Source organism: Cavia porcellus, unplaced genomic scaffold (genome assembly GCF_034190915.1).
Source record: "Cavia porcellus strain 051 isolate PalLab524CR breed Dunkin Hartley unplaced genomic scaffold, mCavPor4.1 scaffold_12, whole genome shotgun sequence".
Classification (NCBI taxonomy): Eukaryota; Metazoa; Chordata; class Mammalia; order Rodentia; family Caviidae; genus Cavia; species Cavia porcellus.
Window position 1 is genome coordinate 15,459,277 of NW_026947495.1, and position 18,249 is coordinate 15,477,525.

At 48.7% G+C, this 18,249-nt stretch overlaps 1 protein-coding gene and 1 pseudogene across 4 annotated transcripts in view; both read left to right on the forward strand.

Annotated features, from left to right (window-relative positions):
• Positions 1-240: 240 nt before the first annotated feature.
• On the forward strand, positions 241-338 carry LOC111754233 (U6 spliceosomal RNA; annotated as a pseudogene).
• An 11,372-nt stretch (positions 339-11,710) lies between these two features.
• Tfcp2l1 (transcription factor CP2 like 1) overlaps positions 11,711-18,249 on the forward strand; it is a 60,659-nt gene continuing 54,120 nt past the window's right edge. Inside the window, exons 1-3 of one of the 4 annotated variants that reach the window (XM_063258927.1) lie at positions 11,711-11,871; positions 12,361-12,390; positions 15,398-15,549. In XM_063258927.1, coding sequence (XP_063114997.1) covers positions 11,810-11,871; positions 12,361-12,390; positions 15,398-15,549 — 244 coding nt within the window. In that variant the 5' untranslated portion in view covers positions 11,711-11,809. Of the gene's footprint in view, positions 11,872-12,360; positions 12,391-15,397; positions 15,550-18,249 lie in introns of those variants that run through there. The other 3 variants (XM_063258925.1, XM_063258926.1, XM_063258928.1) reach the window with 3 other exon arrangements.

The following is an 18,249-nucleotide window of genomic DNA, read 5'->3' on the forward strand; positions in this document are numbered from 1 at the left end:
ACCGCTGGCCTACATCCACAGTCCTGATTTTAACCCTTAAAGAAGAGTGAAGGAACAACATGAAACAGGACAGGAAGAACTGAGGATAGCACTCTGACTGGTTCCAGATTCAGGGTTTTGGAACTGTTCTGCACATGTGCCCCAGAACTCTGTTAATGACGGGTAACACCCACTTTCCTAGCTAGTTTGCCACACCCTAACCTCTTGCCTCATTAACATTAACCAAAAGCATTAATTTTAGTATATACAGCACATATACTAAAATTGGAATGATGCAGAGATTAGCATAAAGCCTGTGCGCAGATGACATGCAAATTTGTGAAGAGTTCCATACTTTTCAAAATAAAAGATACTAAGAAACAGGGAGCAGACCTTTTGCAGAAGAAAAGGGTACAGGAGGAGGAGGAGGTGGAGAAGAGGAAAGAAAAGTAAAAGTAACCAAGATGTGTTATGTACATATACCAATTTCCCATGATGCATATATCATTGTGTGTTGCAAACATGTACTTATAATTTTTTAAAAGCTTCCCAGCTTCAGTCGAAAAGAAAAATGACAAAGGCAAGAAGAGCAAATATGGGATCGACTAACCATTGCTGAACTAAGGAAGAGCCTCCGTAGATATTATTTATATTTTTATTTAACCTTTCTGCATGTTTGAAAATTTTCATAACAAAAAGCTAAAAGAATTTTAGCTGTTAAAAGTAGTCCATGCAGGAAGATGGCCCTGTGGATGGTATAATATGCCACAAAGGTGAAGCCCCAATCAATTTATTGCCTTCCTAAAATGCTAGAGTCCCCCTGTTCTAAATTGCTTTCCTGGAAGCCAGATTGTTGGACTTTTTTGTCTGCATATTTGCTTCCTGGGTGGCCTCCCTCATGGTTTCCTGTGAAAATCGCGAAATCTAAGTTCTCCTAAAGAAGGGAGCATATTTCTTCAGTTCACCTCCCAAGTGATTACAGAACCAACCCACCCTTCCAAATTTGTTGGCCAGTGTTCATGAAGAGATCCTGAGTCCACCTGGATCTAGTGTTAGGGACTGAGTCCTAGCCTCCTAAAATGAATCAGTTAAAATCCTAACCCCCAGTGCCTCAAGATACAACTGTATTTGGAGACAAGGCCATGCAGAGGTAAATTAAAACAGGATTGTTCAGGCAATCCTTAATCCCATATGTTTTTGGATTAGTCAGCTTTCCATTACCATGACAAAATACCTTAGATAATCAGCTTATTATAAACTGGAAAGGTTTATTTTGGCTCATAGGCTGGAAGGTTCACAGTCCATGACCAATTGGCCCTATTGCTTCCAGCCTGGAGCAGCACATAAGCTGGCAGCATGTGATGGGGTAAAGCTGCTGGCCTCATGTCCAGGAACAGAAAGAGAGAAAGAAGCCCCACCAACAAAAACCTCCAAACATGCCCTAGTTCTTCAAGGTCCTACTGTGTTCTGGCGGTGCTGAACTGGGGCTAAGACTTTAATAAAACACATGGGCCTTTGGGGATATGTAAAATCCAAACTCTAACAGCAGGTATCCTTTGATATAGTTTTGTTAAAAACTAGAAATTGAACTCAGAACCTTGTGCTTACCAGGCAGGCACTGTGCACAGAGCTACATCCCCAGCTTTCTGGGACTTCCAGCCTGCAGAACCCTGGGAAATACACTTATACCCATTGTGCTGATGAGGCCGCACTGTGCTATGTTGCCCTTGCACACTAAAAGTTCTAATAAAGTTCTCAAGGTCAGTCCACTCTGAGCCAGAGACAGGAAAAGCAGGACCTGAAGTTACCAGAGGGCACTGTCCTCTGCATCAGCACCACAGCTTTAGAGGCTCAGCACTAAGTCTCAGAAAGAATAAAAAGGAATAAAGGACATCCATCCTGCCCTCTTAAACATTCACAGGCACATGGAGTGAGAGACGGGCACTTAATGAAATAAGTGTCATATTCCAAACGAAAGGAAATGAAAACCCTGTTCCTAATTTTAAAATGAGAACATTCCTGCATTGGAGGGGCTTACCTGCCCTTTACCCAGGTAATTGAACGCAGGGCCTTTGTACTGAGCTACATCCCCAGCTCTTTTTACCTTGAGATGAAGTCTCACCAAGTTGTTAAATTGCCTGGGCTGGGCTAGAAAATTTAATTCTCCTACCTCGGCCTCCTAGAATGCTGAGATTACAGGTGTGTACCACCACACTTGGGTAAATAATTTTATTTCTTAAAACGCTTATCTATGGAATCAGTAAGGGAGGGATTGTGATCATGTGTGCAAGGAGCACTCTAACCTGTGCAAAAACCTATGATTTAGTTTTATGAATGACGTCTTAGTGTGCAAAACCCTTTGACTTAGGAGTTCTATTTCTGCAGCTATCACTTAAAACTATTATGAATGGGGATATAAAGATATCTACAAGACTAATTAACACCATGATTGGGCCTCAGCATGGTGCCACATGCCTGTACTATAGTACCCACTGCTCAGGAGGCTGAGGCAGGAGGCTTGTAAGTCTGAGGCTAGCCCAGGAAAATTAGCAAGATGAGACAGACAGACAGACAGACAGACAGACAGAAGGGGTAACAGAGAGAAACAGAAATAAAGAGGCAGACAGAGACACAGGCACAGACCTAGTGACAGAGAGAGACTGGAAGTTTAAATTATGATATGTTTATACTATGTGGTTATCAAATTTGGATTCTACTTTTTTTTTTTTTTTTTTTTTGCAGAACTGGTGATTGAACACAGACCATTTGCACTATATCCCCAGAAAACCCCTACCCTTTAATTTTTATTTGGAGACAAGGTCTTACTAAGTTGCTTAATAGGCTGCATAGGCTGGACTTGACCTTGCAATCCTCCTGCGTCAGGCTCCAAGAGTTCTGGGGTACAGGTGTGCACCACCATGCATGGCTTAAGTATTTAGTAGTGCAGGAAAAATGCTTATGATATAGTGAGAGACAAAAGTCATTCTCAAGAGTACTATATAAATAATATGAACCCACCTTACATCCATATATAAATGAAAGAAAAATATAAAACTCCATGCGTGCTGTAATAGTTTTCTACTGCTGCCTAACAAATGTCATTAATCTCGGCAGACGCCCCCCCCCCCAGGCATTCAAAGATATTTTTTCACAGTTTAAATAACTGGTAAGAAGTCTAGTCTTGAGTAGTTTGCATTCTCTGCTCAGGATCTTGTAAGGCTGAAATCAAGATGATGGCTGAAACTGAACAGAAAGGAGCAAATCTGTAGTCCTGGAACTCAGGAGGCTGTGGCAAGAGGGTTGCTTGTGCCACAAGTTCAAGCCTAGGCAACACATTGCAACCAGTACGTCCAGGAGGGAGGGCCATGCGGAATCTTAACAGATGGAGATTGGAGATCTGAGGACCAATTTTATTACTCTGAGCCCCTATATATTCATTTCACAGCAGAGTGCAGAAACAGCTGAATCCCCAACTCTACAAGGCTCCAAATCAAAGACTCCCTAATCAATTTTGAATCCAGTTTATAAGCACAGTGGTTTCAGTGAGCCCTTGGTACATGGGGCAGATTTGTTCTAGAATCCTGAGGAGACCAGAATCTGTGGCTGCTTGAACCCCTCATATAAAAGGTTAGTATTTGCATAGAACTTGCACACACCCTCCTGTATACTGCCCATCACTGCCAGTAACTCACAGTCCCTAATATAATATAAATCCTACATAACTAGTTGTTACACCATATTGTTTAGGAAATAATGATGACAAACTAGGAATGAAGTATTTGCTACAGACACAATTTTTCCTTGAACAGTTTTGATCTGCAGTTCCTCGAATCCATGATGAAAAACTCTTGGACCTGGAGAGCCATGAGGAAGCACTTGGCTAAGTGGTCCTAGCGATTCTGTGCTTGCCAACTGGGGCCCAGGCACAGTGACACTGTGTACAAGCCTGTGTGCAGAACTGGAAGGGCAATCCTCTTCTCCATGGGGTCACCCATATAGGGCAGGCAGCTGAAGGTTCCCTGTACTTAATTTTAAATATGTATTTCAGGATGTGAGCTTGTTTTAGAAGCTGCTTCGGAGATTAGGTACCCTGTGGCTACAATGAACAATAACAAAATGTAACACTAGCTTTGGGGAGCTTACTCATACCACCCATCTGAGCATCATTACCTTGGGAAGCAGCTTATTTTCTGTCTGCTTTTCCCAAATCTCTATCCATTAGCATCTACTTAACGTCTTTGGTCAAAATTTGGTCATATGGTTATCCCACCCTATGGGAGGAGCCTGGGAAATGTAGTGTGTGCGTGTGTGAGTGTGTGCGTGTGTGCGTGTGTGTGTGTGTGTGTGTGTGTGTGTGTGAGAGAGAGAGAGAGAGAGAGAGAGAGAGAGAGAGAGAGAGAGAGAGAATGTGCTTTTTAGTTAACCAGGTATGGCTGATGCACCAATGAGATCAGAGTCTTAATGACAGAGAAAAAGAAAAGGGGGCAATGCCAGCTGGAAGAGGAATTTATCCCCTACAGAACTATTAGAAGGACTGAACGAGATTCAACCCAAATTTCCAGAAACATTGCTATGTAATTGGGTTAATTTCAGAAAATTGCCTCTGCTGCCACGCATGCTAGGAAATATTACCTAGCCAGCCTGGGCTAGTGAACAACATAGAGAGATCCTGTGTCAAAAAAATGAAAACAAAGACAAAAACTTTTTTTGACCTGCAGAAAATGAGATCTACAGTTATGATAGCCCAGCGTATTTCACTGGATTCTAAGACACACACTTCCCCCAACATTTTCAAGCTTTTAAGTCAGGGTGCTAGTGACAGTCAGTAATGTCTCTTGATCATGTGGCAGTTTTGTACTTAGCAATGTCAGCACACACAATGAAATCTCTCTTTAAGGCTAAGGGAGCAATTCCATTAACAAGATGCAGAATCTTAGAAGAAGCACTCTGCAAATGCTGCATCCCAGACGCCCTCGATGGCCCAAAGCACAGCCTAGCTATAGAGCTAGCAATGTGAATCAGTCTGCATGAAAAGGGGTTCTGGAGAGCTGTACACTAAAGAACTCATAAAAATAAGTTAGCTGACTTCTTTTGTTTATGTTTTCTTTTTTAATCCATGCACAGCAAAGATTTGTCCCTTAATAAATGTAACTGAGATCTTTTAATAAGAACAAAATACAAATTCCAATGGCTAAGGAAGCATTGCATATAATTTAATTGGTAATGTTTTCTTCTCCTGGCTTATGAAATAATGGTGCATCATAAACTGAGGACATGTTAGAATCAACAAAATACATTGTCCACGGATGGAGATGTATCCAGAAGACTCCAGGCAACCATGACAAGTGCTCCCTTCCCTAGTGGATAAAGGTGATGAGGAACTGTGTTTATGCCCCTGGAATGGGGATGATGCTATTGGAGCAAAGGAAGTGCTAGGGGCTGGCACCCCTGGATATGAGTGGATGTGTATGTCTGGTCACACGAGGTCACAGGGGACAGGATCGGGGCTTCTCAATGGACCAGAACTGATTCCTGAGTCACCCAAGGAGCAGAGGGAGAAGCACAGCTCCCTGGCAACCCCAGGATTGTGCACTAGGTGGGATGGGAGCACCCCACAAAGCTAGTGACTTTTGGCTCATGGTCCTGCCCATCCCTAGGACCTGCAGGTCTCAGGGACCTCACAGCCCATGCCTCCTTGGTTCCTCACAAGGCACATCACACATTCATGTGTGTGTTTCCTGTTCATTTCAATCTCCCAGCTTTGTGAGGAGAGGGAACATATCTGTGTGATTAGCTGACACATCACAGGCACAACAAATGCTTGTTAAATTCATTAATAACATGATAAATAATCAAGTAAGTAACAAAGTCTGGATGAGGACAGTGAGAGTCAGAAGAGGTGTTATGTCTTATATCTAGATGTCCCCCCAAAGCTTCTCATACTCACAGGTGGGTCAGAGCTGGCTGGATCTTGCCTTGATGCTGGGATTAAGGTTCCTCACCCTTGATGTAGGTGGCACCACCCAGATGTCAAGTAGCCTAGATGGAGTATAAAAGCACAGAAAGAAGGCCACTGCTGGTGCTGCTGCTGCCTGCTGCTTGCTGCCTCCTGTCTGCCTTGCCATGAACTCTTTCTGCTCTGCACTGATCCTCTGCCCTGCCAACCTGCCTTGGGGCTGGTAAACTGTGGACTGAAACCTCCACAAATCGAGCCAAAATAAACATTCCCTCCTTTAACTTGTGAGTGTTGGGTATTTTGTTTGAGCAATAAAAAAAACTAAGTTGTGGGGGGAAAAAAGGAGAGCCTTTCCTTCTTTCCTGTACCTCAGAGATCTCCCACTCATTCTCTTGGGAGAGGTACAATAGACCAGGGTGCAGATTCAGAGGTCTCTCACCTGTACCCCCCAAAAGACTGGGCTGCTTTGCTTTCATGTCATCCCTGCTATCAAAGCATCATTCTCTACTCCAGTGAGTGTAACCAGCCACGCTGAGCAGCACCTCTCCTCCACTCCTGCCATTTCAGACTGTACTATTGCCCTTTTGAAGAAGGGAAGGAACATTGCAGAGTGGCTAAAATCAGGAAGGAAGGGATCTGAGCTTCCTATTTGCAGACTTAACATAGCAAACTTTCAGCACTTCCCCCAAGTGGATCAGGACTGTAGATCCTGCATAAACAGCGGTCTCAAAGCCACTTCTTGAAGTTTAGCATAGGAGGGGTCCCTCCTGTATACTGAAGCCCCACATTGCAGCTCAGACTTAGTGTTCCAGCAAATCTGCTTTTGATTAATTTTTAGAGTAGTGTGGGCCCTCAAAGTCCTATAAATCTACTTGGGATTTTTATTCTGAATGGCATGGACAGAGCAGTCATTTCCAAAGAAAGAGCAGTGAACCCTCTACAGGGCCCAGCACAAGCTTGCACCACCAACCCCCATACAGTCACCTTACTGTGTCTGGTACAGCAAGCATTGGAGGATGATGGCCCACAGTGGCAGTGACCAGCAGCTGGCTGTGTTAACTTTTGGCATCCAATGTTACCTAGTGTCATCTGGTGACATCAGGATTCCAACAGAGCTGCCTTTGCCAATTAATTATTTTCATCCAAACTGAGGCAAGGAACCCTAGGCTGACTGGCAACACCAGGATCTTGTATTCCATGCCAACTGTCATTTGATGTGGGATGCCCCACAGAGGGACATGAGAATGAGGAAAGTCCTGGGAAGTGCCCAGGAGCAAGGTGTCCAGCTGCCAGCGTTCTCAGTTGTGGAAAGAAGCAAGGACAAGTACTTGGTCCTAAAGGGACAGCGGCAGCACACAGCATCCTCTGTGAAGCCACAGCAGTTGACATCTCAGGAGGGTCACAGAGGGGAGAGTTGCTCTGTCCTCATCAGGGGCATGTTGCCTCTGTCCCTGATCCTACTTGGCAACCAGCAGATACTTCAGCCATACTTTGGTGCTAGGCCAAATCCAGGCAAGATGCAAGAGGTAACTGAGCACTTACCAGTGTCTGGTGCTATCCCCGGCACTAAGTTGCACACCACGGTTCAGCGAAGCCTTGAAACCTCCCCTGGTGGTGACTCCTGCATTACACTGCAGGAGGAAGTCAAGGCTGGTGAAGTTAAGATGCCAGTTGAGGTCCCAGAACTAGTAAGGGACAGAGGCAGAAGTTAAAGCCAGCCTTGCAGTATTTCTAAGTGCAAACTCTTTTTGTGGCAGGCTCTGCTCTCTCTTGAACCTGAATTTGGGAATGATGGGGTGTGAAGCTGCCTGAGCTGACATCTGTAGGGCTTGGAGTAAAGGAGAAGGGCATTGGTGTACACTCCTGGGGAAGGGCAGGCTCCATGGAGAAGGTGTACCAGCCGAGCCTCAGGGAAATCAGCCAGCCAGGCTGAGGCTGGGGGGCACTAAGGAGCAGGAGAGTGGGGAAAGCTGGGAAATAAAGGGGTCTCTCCCTGGTAGGCAGGTGGCCACAGAGGGATATGGCTGGTGGGCTCTCAGGTCGATGGACAGATGGTGGTTTTGGAGCTTCTCCCATGTGTTGGCAGCCTAGTGCCAGTGTGTGGCTTGGCAAAGGAGTATCAACCCCACTGACACTCCACCAGCCCCCTTGGCCCATTGTAAGCTGGGCACAGATTCTGCAGCCGAGTGCAGCAGCCTGGTGGGGCTTCGGGTACATGCAATATCCATGTGCTTGCTGAGCTGCTGAAGATGGCCAGTGCCAGCACTGGTGGATTTTGTGATGGTCACTCTGTGTGGCCTCTGTTTCCTCCAAGTTGGTTCCCACTCACCCCAACCCTGTGCTCACACAGTTTTTGATCTGTCTTTTGTGTTAGTGCCTTTTCTTACATGTTGGGTCATGTGAGACCATCTGCCCTGTAGCGCAGCTCACTGGTTCTCCTACTGCAGACCCCATGTCAAATGCCTCGAGGCGATTCTTTCAACTTCTTCTTGTCCAACTTCTTCCAGCTCAGTGTGATGGTCAGAGCCTGGCTTTTCAAAGCAGAATGCACTGGGCTCTGTCCTGGCTCCACCGTCCTGGCCATGAAGTTTGGACCAAGGATTGAAGTCTGAAGCGCTGGTAAAGTGGGTGAATAACATCTACTTCCAGAGATAGCAATGAATGGGAGGAGCACTCGTTCCCACCTCTTGAGTCCCCTGTCCCCCCTGGGGAGGTCTGTCTGTGGGCGGCCTCTTGGCTCCCCCAGTTTCTCTAGAGCAGCTGACCCTGTCCCTAGGGAAAGGTGTTCTATGTGCTCCTGCAGGCAACCTGGGACATTCACACAAAGAGATGTAAAGCAGGGAACAGGGCTCTGGTGTGGCCCTGAACCAAAGGACATGTGGCTGACAACACCCAGGGCCATGCTGCAACTTCTGAGTGAGTGAGGAGCAGAGCAGTGCTCAGAAGAATGAGGGTGTCCAACTGTTACCCAAAGACCCATCGATGATGAGCACTTGGGGTGGAGAGGGGAGAGCAGGTGGAGGGTTACCACGTGGTTCTTGGAATAGGAGGGATGCAGTTCAAATCCTAGTTCCTCCACTTGCTGGTTATACCATCCAGGGCAGGTCACCTGGCCACAGCCTCATTTGCAAAAGGGACCCACCAACTGTTTCCTGGGGCCTTTGTGAGACCCAGTGCTCACCATGGGGTTCTCATGTGGGGCGCAGCTGTGCAGGGGTTGACACACGGCAGGTGTCTGTTACACCACATCCATGTTGTCTGGAAAGGGTGGTAGGAGAAGAATGTCAGTGTACAGATGGCTTCACTTTGAGAGACTGAATCAGGAAGCGGCCTAGCTCAGTGGCAGAGCCCTATCCAGATCCTGGGCTCCATTTCTAGTGCCTTGAAAATGACACAATAAAAGGAACAAAATCCAAATAGTATACACATCTGGGTGTGGTGGCAAATGCCTGTAATACCAGCACTTGAGAGGCTGAGGCAGGAAGATCACTGCAAGTTCAAGACCAGCCTGGGCTACAAAGTGAACTCAAGACCAACCTGAACTGCATGGTAAGACCCTGTCTCAAAAAGACAAAAAACAAAACAAACCAAACAAACAAAAACCCAGTGTGCACAAAGTGTAATTTAGACTCTTCAAGTCCTGAAGAAACATTTTTAAAAAAGAATCCTTGGGCTGAGGATGAGCTTAGTGGTAGAGCATGTACCCAGCATATAGAGGACCCTGGCTTCTGTCCCCAGCAGTAGAAACAGGCATGATACACTGAGCTCACTGCTATGACACCATCACCTTCAGTCTGCAGTCACCTGTGCCCTGCAGGTACAGCTGTACCTGGAAATGAGAAGCTGCAGTCGCCTGGCTTTAAGCCATATCACCCCACTTTACCAGAAGCAAACTGCAGCCCAAAGGACCCTGTGTCTCATGTCTCCATTGGTACCAACCAAGCCCAAGCCGTGTCCCACACTGTGGGAGCTGAAAGCACCATCGGAGTTGCCCCACCCGCCTGCATTTGGGTGGGCTTGCCTCAGGGACAGGTCAGTGCGGGCCCTTCCCCTGGGAGCACTGCTGGGGGCTGGCGTGACTGTGGCTGGCTATTCCCTTGCAAGTGGGCATGGGCTCTTGTGATGGTTCAAAGCCCTGCCGGAGCCCGGAGCAGCTGCGCACTGCCTCACAGACTTGCCCAGCTCTGCACTGCATTGCTCCTGCTTGCTGAGAGCAAGCCACGGGTCCAGGCCTGCAGGGCAGAGTCAGAAGTCACCTCTGAGGGAAGTGGTGTTAGTTTATCCCAGGAAGGGCCTCGTACTCTGACCCTGATAAGTAGTGACCCAGGTCTGAGTCCTCACCTCTCTTTTCTCTCCCTCTGATCAGTTCTCTTCCTCCACTGCTAGGCAGTGGCCTCACTTCAACTCATACACATCAGGGTCATCTTGAGGCCAGGACAGCAGGACACTTCCCTGGTTACACTGCCTGCCCCACCTCTGGTTAGAATGAAAGCAAACCAGGAAAGGGACCCTAGCCTTCCTGTTTGAAAGAGGCACTGAACTCCTTCGGTATTAACACCCTGGCAGGGGATGGGAAGGAAGCCGGGGTGGGCTGAGGGGCACCTCGAGCAGTGATGCAGGTTCCACACAGCTTGGACTCCCTCCATGGGGAATCCCAGGGCTGAAACAGCCCATCAGCACTGACTGCCGGCCGAGACAGTCATTGAAACCTGGAGGTCCATGATGTCCTTGCAGCAGCAGGGGTCCTGGAGGAGGAGGCTGTGGGGGCGGTGTGCCGACTGCTCTCCACCCTGCATCCCAGGGCAGTACAGCAAGGAGTCCATGAGAGCTGCCAGTCTTGACCTGTGGCCTCAGGGAGCAGGGAGGGCCAGTGAGGGAAGGTTTCATTCACATCCAGGTCTGGGGAACTGAGCGCTACAAGCCTCAGTCCCAGGGGCTACCTTCTCTACCAGGCCCCGTGCCATGCTCTGGGGACCTGATAGCCCTCGGATGCGGGCCCTGCCCCATGGAACTCTGCTTCCTCTTGCCTGACCGCCGGCCACGACACACTAGTGGTCCCTGCCGCTGGCAGCCAGATCTTCCCAAAAGGCAAACCCGGGACTCGCGTAAAACACGCTGGGAATAAAATCTAGAGGATGGAGAGGGGAGGAGGGGTACCTGAGGAAAAACAAATGGGGTAAAAGAACTCCCCTCTGCGGCCCATTCCCCCCGGAGCTGTCTCCTGAGCTCGCCACAGATGTTCAGCCCCCTCAGCGCGACACCGCGGGCAGGAAGCCATTCCATTGCTCTCCCTTTTCATATTTACTTAATATTTATTTAAATACTTATTCCGGGCAGCTGGCGAGGTAAGGGAGCCTAGGCCCTGCCCTCTGGGAGCTTACATTGCAGGAGAAAAGACAACCAGCGCACAAGAACGTTTCAGGGCGCCTAAATTTCTGGGTGCGAAACGCTAGGAGAGGAAAAGAGCAAGCTAAGGTCTCCGCGTGCCTGGGCCTGGGCCGGGTCCCCGGACACCTCTGCTCCGCCTGGGCCCGAGAGGGCGCGCGGGGGTGCGGGAGCAGGTGGGCTGCCGCGGGGTCACCGGGCCCGCTCGCCGCGCCGCGCCGCACGCCGTCGCCTCGCCCCCGAGGGCTCTGGCTCCGGGAAAGGGCGCGCCGCGCGGTCGGCCAGGTGCGCCAGGCCCGGAGCCGCCTTCCCTCCACGGTCCGGGGGCGGTGCGGACGCGGCCCCGCCCCGCCCCCGCCCCGCGCCGCCCATAAATGCGCGGGCCACCGGGCACCCCGGGTTCCCGGCGCGGCTCTCAGGTGACCGCGGTGGGCGCCGCCCGCGTCTCCGCCGGCCGCCGCGCCTCCCCGCGCGCTCGGAGCTCCAGCCATGCTGTTCTGGCACACGCAGCCGGAGCACTACAACCAGCACAGCTCGGGCAGCTACCTGCGGTAAGGGCGCGGCGCCCCGCCAGCCCCGGCCGGACGGCGCGGCCCCGTGCGGGGTCGCGGCCGGCGCCGTCGGACACCTGGGCGGAAAGGGGCGCCCTCGCGGGGCTCTGCGCCAGGCCACGCGCCCTCTGGGGAGGTGGCGGGAGACTACCCGAAGCCCCTAGAGGGGTCCCATCGGCCGCGCCAGAGGTGCTGACGCCCGGAGCCGGGCCGGTCGGGAAACTAGCGCCCACGAGGGCCCCTCCCTGACGTCTTCGAGTCCTCCAGGGGTGCCCCACCTCCCGTGTCTCCCCTGCCCGCTTGGGAAGGAAGAGGAAACTTGTGCCATCTGCAGGACCACCCCAGGAAGCCATCCCCTGCTCCTTGACCCTCTGCAGCGCCCTTCAGGGGCAGGGGAGGGGAGGTCACTCTGCCCCGAATGGTCTTGCTCCTGTCTGCGCGAGGCTTGAGCACTTATTGCCCTTGATGGAAATCTTTCTTCTTCTGCAGGGATTTGACTAGTGTTCTTCAAAGGGAAAAGTAAGTCCTGCCTGTTTCGCAAAGTTCTCTACAACCCCCTTTTAGAAAGTAGGACCCCCATTTGCTTCCGTTCAGGAAGATTTTTTTCCCTCTGTTGTGCAGCTGGCTGGTTACTAATGGGCAGTCATTTCACTTTCTGAACTCGCTGGAACCAGCTTTAGCCTGTCTTTATTTCCATCCTAGTCACAGTTTATTAAATGTCCCTAATTTAACCCAAAGGGCATTTGATGTGAGCTCAGGCAAAGTGAATTGTGACGCTGATGTGAGGCATGTGATGTGATGTGAGGTGTGGCTGATGGCTCCCAAGCCATAGCTCGGACCCTTAGTGCTGCTTTTGGCTTCAAGAAGTTCCTGCTCTGATATAACATGATTACAAGTTATCTGTCATTCCTGTCTAGTTGTCCTCCCCCTTCCAGAAAGCCCGAGGGATTGAGTGGGTTTAACTGATGTATCAGCTGGGTTTCATTCACAGCGGTAGGAGATGCCAAAAAGCCATAGGTCCAAAGGACTGTGGTCCCTCTGCAGACCCTGCTGGTGTCACCAAAGGGAAGCAGCTTTGGGGACACCAGTCCCACTGAAAGAATGTTAATTTCTTGCAAAATAGTAAGGGATTTGTTCACTTTGAAAAAATGCTACAATGAGATATGTTTTCACTTGTGTGCACATTGCAGTTTTATCTGAATTTAGTTTGTGCCCTGTAAGTGTCTTGACATGCCTTAAAAATGACTTTGAAGGTGACCTTGAATTGAAGATGCATGCAGTATTTAAAACGTCTCAGAGATCCAAAATGTCCCATTAGGTAAGAGCCATCCTCTTGCTTGAGACGCACAATTCTGACATCTGTACCAAGATGCAGGCTTGTTCTTGGAGCAGCCTGGGTTCCTTTCAGGGTTGGTGTTGTGTGAAGAGAGGAGGCTGAAACTTGGAGGGGAAAGGTGCTATAAAGTCATCCTGCCTTGGGGGTGATTTTGGAAAACTGGATGACATGGATGGTGAAGGTCCATAGTCTTTTTTTAGTGTGTCTTTTAGGGTGCTGGGGATTGAATTCAACCTCATGCATGCAAGGCAATTGGTGTGTCCCTGAGCCACATCTCCACCCTCACCTTTTTTTTAATGGGTCCAAAAGTGGAATACCCTAGCTAGCAAGGGCTCTTTCACTGAGCTTTACCTTCGGCTCTTCTAAAGTTTTTCACACTATTTCTTGCTGAGGGTTTTGCCTTCCCAGAGGTTGATCTCACAATGGCCAAGGTAGGGGTCAGTGCATAAATGTCTGACCCCTCTCCCCCAGAGACAGGATCTTGTCCTTTTCCTTGGATTTTGTTGTTGTTGTATTTTTGGACATTTTCATGCTGCAAAACTGTTTGCAAGTTGTGTGATCTCACCAAGGCAGTGGCCCTTACTCTGTTCTGTTTGATGTTCTGGTGACTTTTATTTCTTGGCAAATAAGGATGTCAGGCTTGAAGCAAGTTGCTGCTGAGTGAGGTTCTTAACCTCCTGAACTTCACTTTTTTTTTTTTACTGTAAAAGCAGGAGTGCATGGGTTATTAACTGAACATGGTCTGGACAAACATGCCGTCCTCAGGTGAACAGACCTGCCTGCTTCTCCTGGGTTCCTGGATAACCACACAAGCTGGAAAAAGAAAGAAGCAGGTGTGCTCAGGGGAGCAGGGTCAGCCTGGTGCTGTCCTTCAGGCAGCAGATGGTGGCAGGGAAACTTGTGTGGGTGAGGCTTCCCCAGCATGCCCAAAGCCAGGCTTCTCCTCCCGAGAACTGGTTGGCTGTTATTGGGCGGTGTGTCGGCCTCCAAAACACACATTTATGATGCGTTCAAGGAACAGGTTGTACCAGGGACTCTGTTTATGCAGTAAAGTAGGGTCAGCTAATCTGATTCAAAACCTGGGACCCAAAAAGGGAGGAGGGTTATCAACATGGGGCATGGCATTTTGGGGGGGGGGGCATCTGTTTCTCTGCAGTGCTCACAATAGAGTCCTGCTGTTCAGAGTTGACTATATTCCCCTTTTTAGGATTCAGTGGAGCATATCTGGATTCCCAGATACTTGGGAGACTGAGGCAGAAGGACCTTTTGATCTCTGAAGTTTGGGGCCAGTTAAGCAACACAGTGAGGCCCTTTTCTTAAACAGAAATTTAGAAGTAAATAGCTCAGACACTGCTGATGGGAGGCTGATATGATTTCAGTGCAGTGGAAGAGTTTTGCTTGGAGGAAGACAAAAAGAATCTTTGAGCATCTGAAGATTTTCCACTTGGGAAAGGAAACAGAATTGAAATGCAGGTTCTTCTTCCTTGTTTTGCATCTTGGGACAATTGCTGTGAGCTTTTCTGCAGTGGGGATTATGAACCTGCTGTCCCCTTTTCAGAAGGGCAGAGGAGGACCTCAATTTGAGTGAGGGAAGCAAGAATGTGCTTCGTTGGCATGGGGTACAGAGCTCTGGGGCAGAGTTGTAACTGGCCTGAGAAGTGACTGGTAGATAGAAAAGTTGATTAAAAATAAACATTATCACTTATTATTTTGTCTTCTTGGGGATTGACTCCCAGGCTTCACACTAAGCTACACCTCTAGCCCTTCTTTTAAATTTTTTGAGACAGGGTCTCTGTCAGGTATGTACCACCATGGTGGGCTGAAAGAATTATTACTCAGATCATTATTCTAAAAGTAAGGGTTTATGAGTAGGCTTCTGTGGATTGAAACCAAATAGCTTCAGAAGGCCACTTTATCAGTGCTAGTCAGTCTTCACTTAGGATTTAGGAGATAACTGTATTTTTACCTCCTGGACTTGATTGAATAGATCTCCTGAGGAACCCTAGGATCCTGAAAGAGTGATCTTAACAGGTAGGAGGCTGTCGCCTGAGGGAGCAGGCGCCCGGCGGACTTGCCGTGAATGACAGTGTTCTGCCACGTCCAGCGTCCACGTCCAGCGCCTTTGTGCACTTGGCCTGTGGAAAGGGCTGCTGTGGCCGGCCCCTGACTGTCGCTTCCTGTGTGTTGCAGTGATGTGCTCGCGCTGCCTATCTTCAAGCAGGAGGAGCCCCAGCTGTCCCCTGAGAACGGGGCCCGCCTGCCACCCCTGCAGTACGTACTGTGTGCTGCCACGTCACCGGCCGTGAAGCTGCATGAGGAGACCCTGACCTACCTCAACCAAGGTAGTGGCTGGGGGAGGTGGAGCGAAAGGCCCAGCAGGACCTCATTGGTTGTTCCAGTGGGTGAGGGGCACAGGCTTTGGTATCGGACATAGGTTCGGGTTTCCTAGGTGTGTGACCTCTTCCCCTCATGTTTTCATCTGAAAAATGGAAACACAGAAAGCCAAGCAAAGTGGCTTATGCCTGGGGTCCCAGATACTCAGGAGGCTGAGGCAAGGGGATTGCAGGCGCCTGGGAGAAAGCTGAGATGAGCCTGGATAATGTAATGAAATGTGTCTCCCAAAGAAAGCAAGCCTCATTCTGTTATGAGTGCAGGCCCACAGCCCGGCGGGCTTGTGTCTTTGCTGCTCTGTGTGTGGACACAGTGCCTGGTGGTGGCTCTTGTGCTTACTGTGATTTCTATGGGTGTCTCTCAAAGTGTAGCCAAGCACCATGTGGCAGAGGTGCCAGAAAGGCCAGCCTGCGTCCCTGCATGCCCGTGGGCATGAGATTGAGAGAATGAGCTTTGGAACTTGAATCTCTGCTGTAACCCTTTGTGGCCTTGACTCTGAATTAGTTGTCTCTTCTTTGAAATGAGACGTGTAATTTCAAGCTTACAAACGCAAAGGTAAGTAAAGCCCTTGGTGTGGCAGTGGCTCTTCACTTGCTGATGCTCTGTCCGCGCACATGGGAAGTATCCCGCAGACACTTTCTGTTGCTGCTGTGTCTGAGTGACTTGTGTGTTTCTTCCTTCTCTGGCATCGGGGCCTCGGGGCCACCTCCTTGGGTGGGAGGTGCAGAGGAGCCTGGGCCGAGTGAAGAGGGTCGCGCACTGTGGTCTCCTCTGTGGCCGGTGGCCTGGCTCTGCAGAGCCTAGCCTCCTCCTCTAGGGAGGCCGGCTGGGGTGGAGTCCAGGGAGATCATCAGGCCTGTCTGCTACTGCACTTGCCGGCTTACCAAGTGCTGTGGCCTCACACCATGAGGGCAGCACTGGGGCGTCTCTGCAGATCTCACCCCGGCAAGCGACTGGTATCAGTGCCTGCTCTGGGATGGTCCTGAGACCCGTGGAGGCTGGTGACCTCTGCCACCATGCTGTTTGTGCAATGATCCCTGCCCTTGTGCTTTTTCTTGCATGTTCTGCCACCCTCTGGGTCTCTGCCATCTTCCTTGACTGGAGCAAAGAAATCACGTGATGCCATCAGAATGGTGGCTATGAGTCCTCGCTGTGCTGCCTGGCAAGGGTACCCTGTGTCTGTCATACTTGCCTGCCCTGCCCCTGTGTGTAAGGTCGTCAGCTGTGTTCTTTGCACCCCTCTCAGTTGCTTTAGTTCACGACTTTGGGACAAGGTCTGGTAGTCAACATACTTGATCTTTGAAAGGCTTTTAAAGAAGAGTTAGGGCCGGGACTGTAGCTCAGTGTAGACGGTGTTGCTTGCATGTACGATGATGGCCTGGGTTCCATCCTGGAACCACTAAATAAATAAATAAATAAATAAATGCATTATCCTCTTAATACAGTGAGAACGGGAAAGTAGCATTGTACAGTGTCATCATCCTGTGTTGATTTCATGTATTTGCTTTAGATATTGTTATTTAGTTAATTTTTCTTTCTTTTTTGGTATTGGGGCTTAAACTCATGAGCTTGCACTTGCCAGGCAAGCACTTGTGCTACTGAGCTAAATCTCTGGCCCTAGTTAGTTATTTTTTTCACATCTGAGATGAAACCAGTACCTAAACCATGCTAGGCCGGCGTTCTACCACCAAGCTCCAGCCCTAGCTAGAAATGTATTTTAGTTCTGTATAACCAAGTCTGCCATTCTAGGCTGGGGTGTAGCTCAGAGGGAAGGGCCATGCAAGGGCTCTGGGTTTCTTTGCTGCACCACAAAAAACAAAACCAGCACTCTTTGAAAGTGCTAGGAAATGCCTGTCTGCCTTCTGGTTTAATAGTTTTCAAAATTCCATTGAATGGGTTTTAAATTTTAACACTGAAATGCTTTAGGAATTTGTGGTACAATGTAAAGATCTAAGTTTCCTTATTTTTCTAAATAGCTAACTAACTAGTTATTGCCTAATTTATCCTTTCCTCACTGGTTTAAAATATGACTGTGAAACATTTAAAAAAAAACTATGTTATGAAATATTAGACCAGAGAGGGACTCTTGTTGGTTCTTAAACCATTTGGAATTTATTGCAGCATGCAAATCCATTCTTTCATCTGAGAGTAAGAATTTGTTTAATCATTTTTCTTGGCTATCCCTAATTATTTTTCCTCCTCTTCCTCTTCCTCCTCCTTTTTCTGGTTTTTGATAGTAAACTCAGGGCCTCTCGCGCGCAAAGTGTACGCTGCTCCGCATTGAGCTCCACCTTCTGGTTTAGTAGAATGGATTGCTCTTATGACCATTAAGATTTCCTGCTGTACTTTCTTTTTAACCATTGAGGAGGTTAAAAATTGTGTGAAGCAATTGTTTCTTGCTTTTATTAAATGATATTCCATTGTTTCTTGCTTTTATTAAATGATATTCTTATAACATTCCATTATTATTAAAATATCTTAGACATCATTTAAAACATCTGTGTGTTGCACTGTTTCCTCTTGTTATTTAGAAAAGAATATTGTCATAACTGTTGGGAGAAAATACGTAATATAATTATGTTAGTGTCTGCTTCTTGTAGAACAGAAGTTCTATGAGCCCAAGCCTGGTCCCATTTATAACACTGTATCCC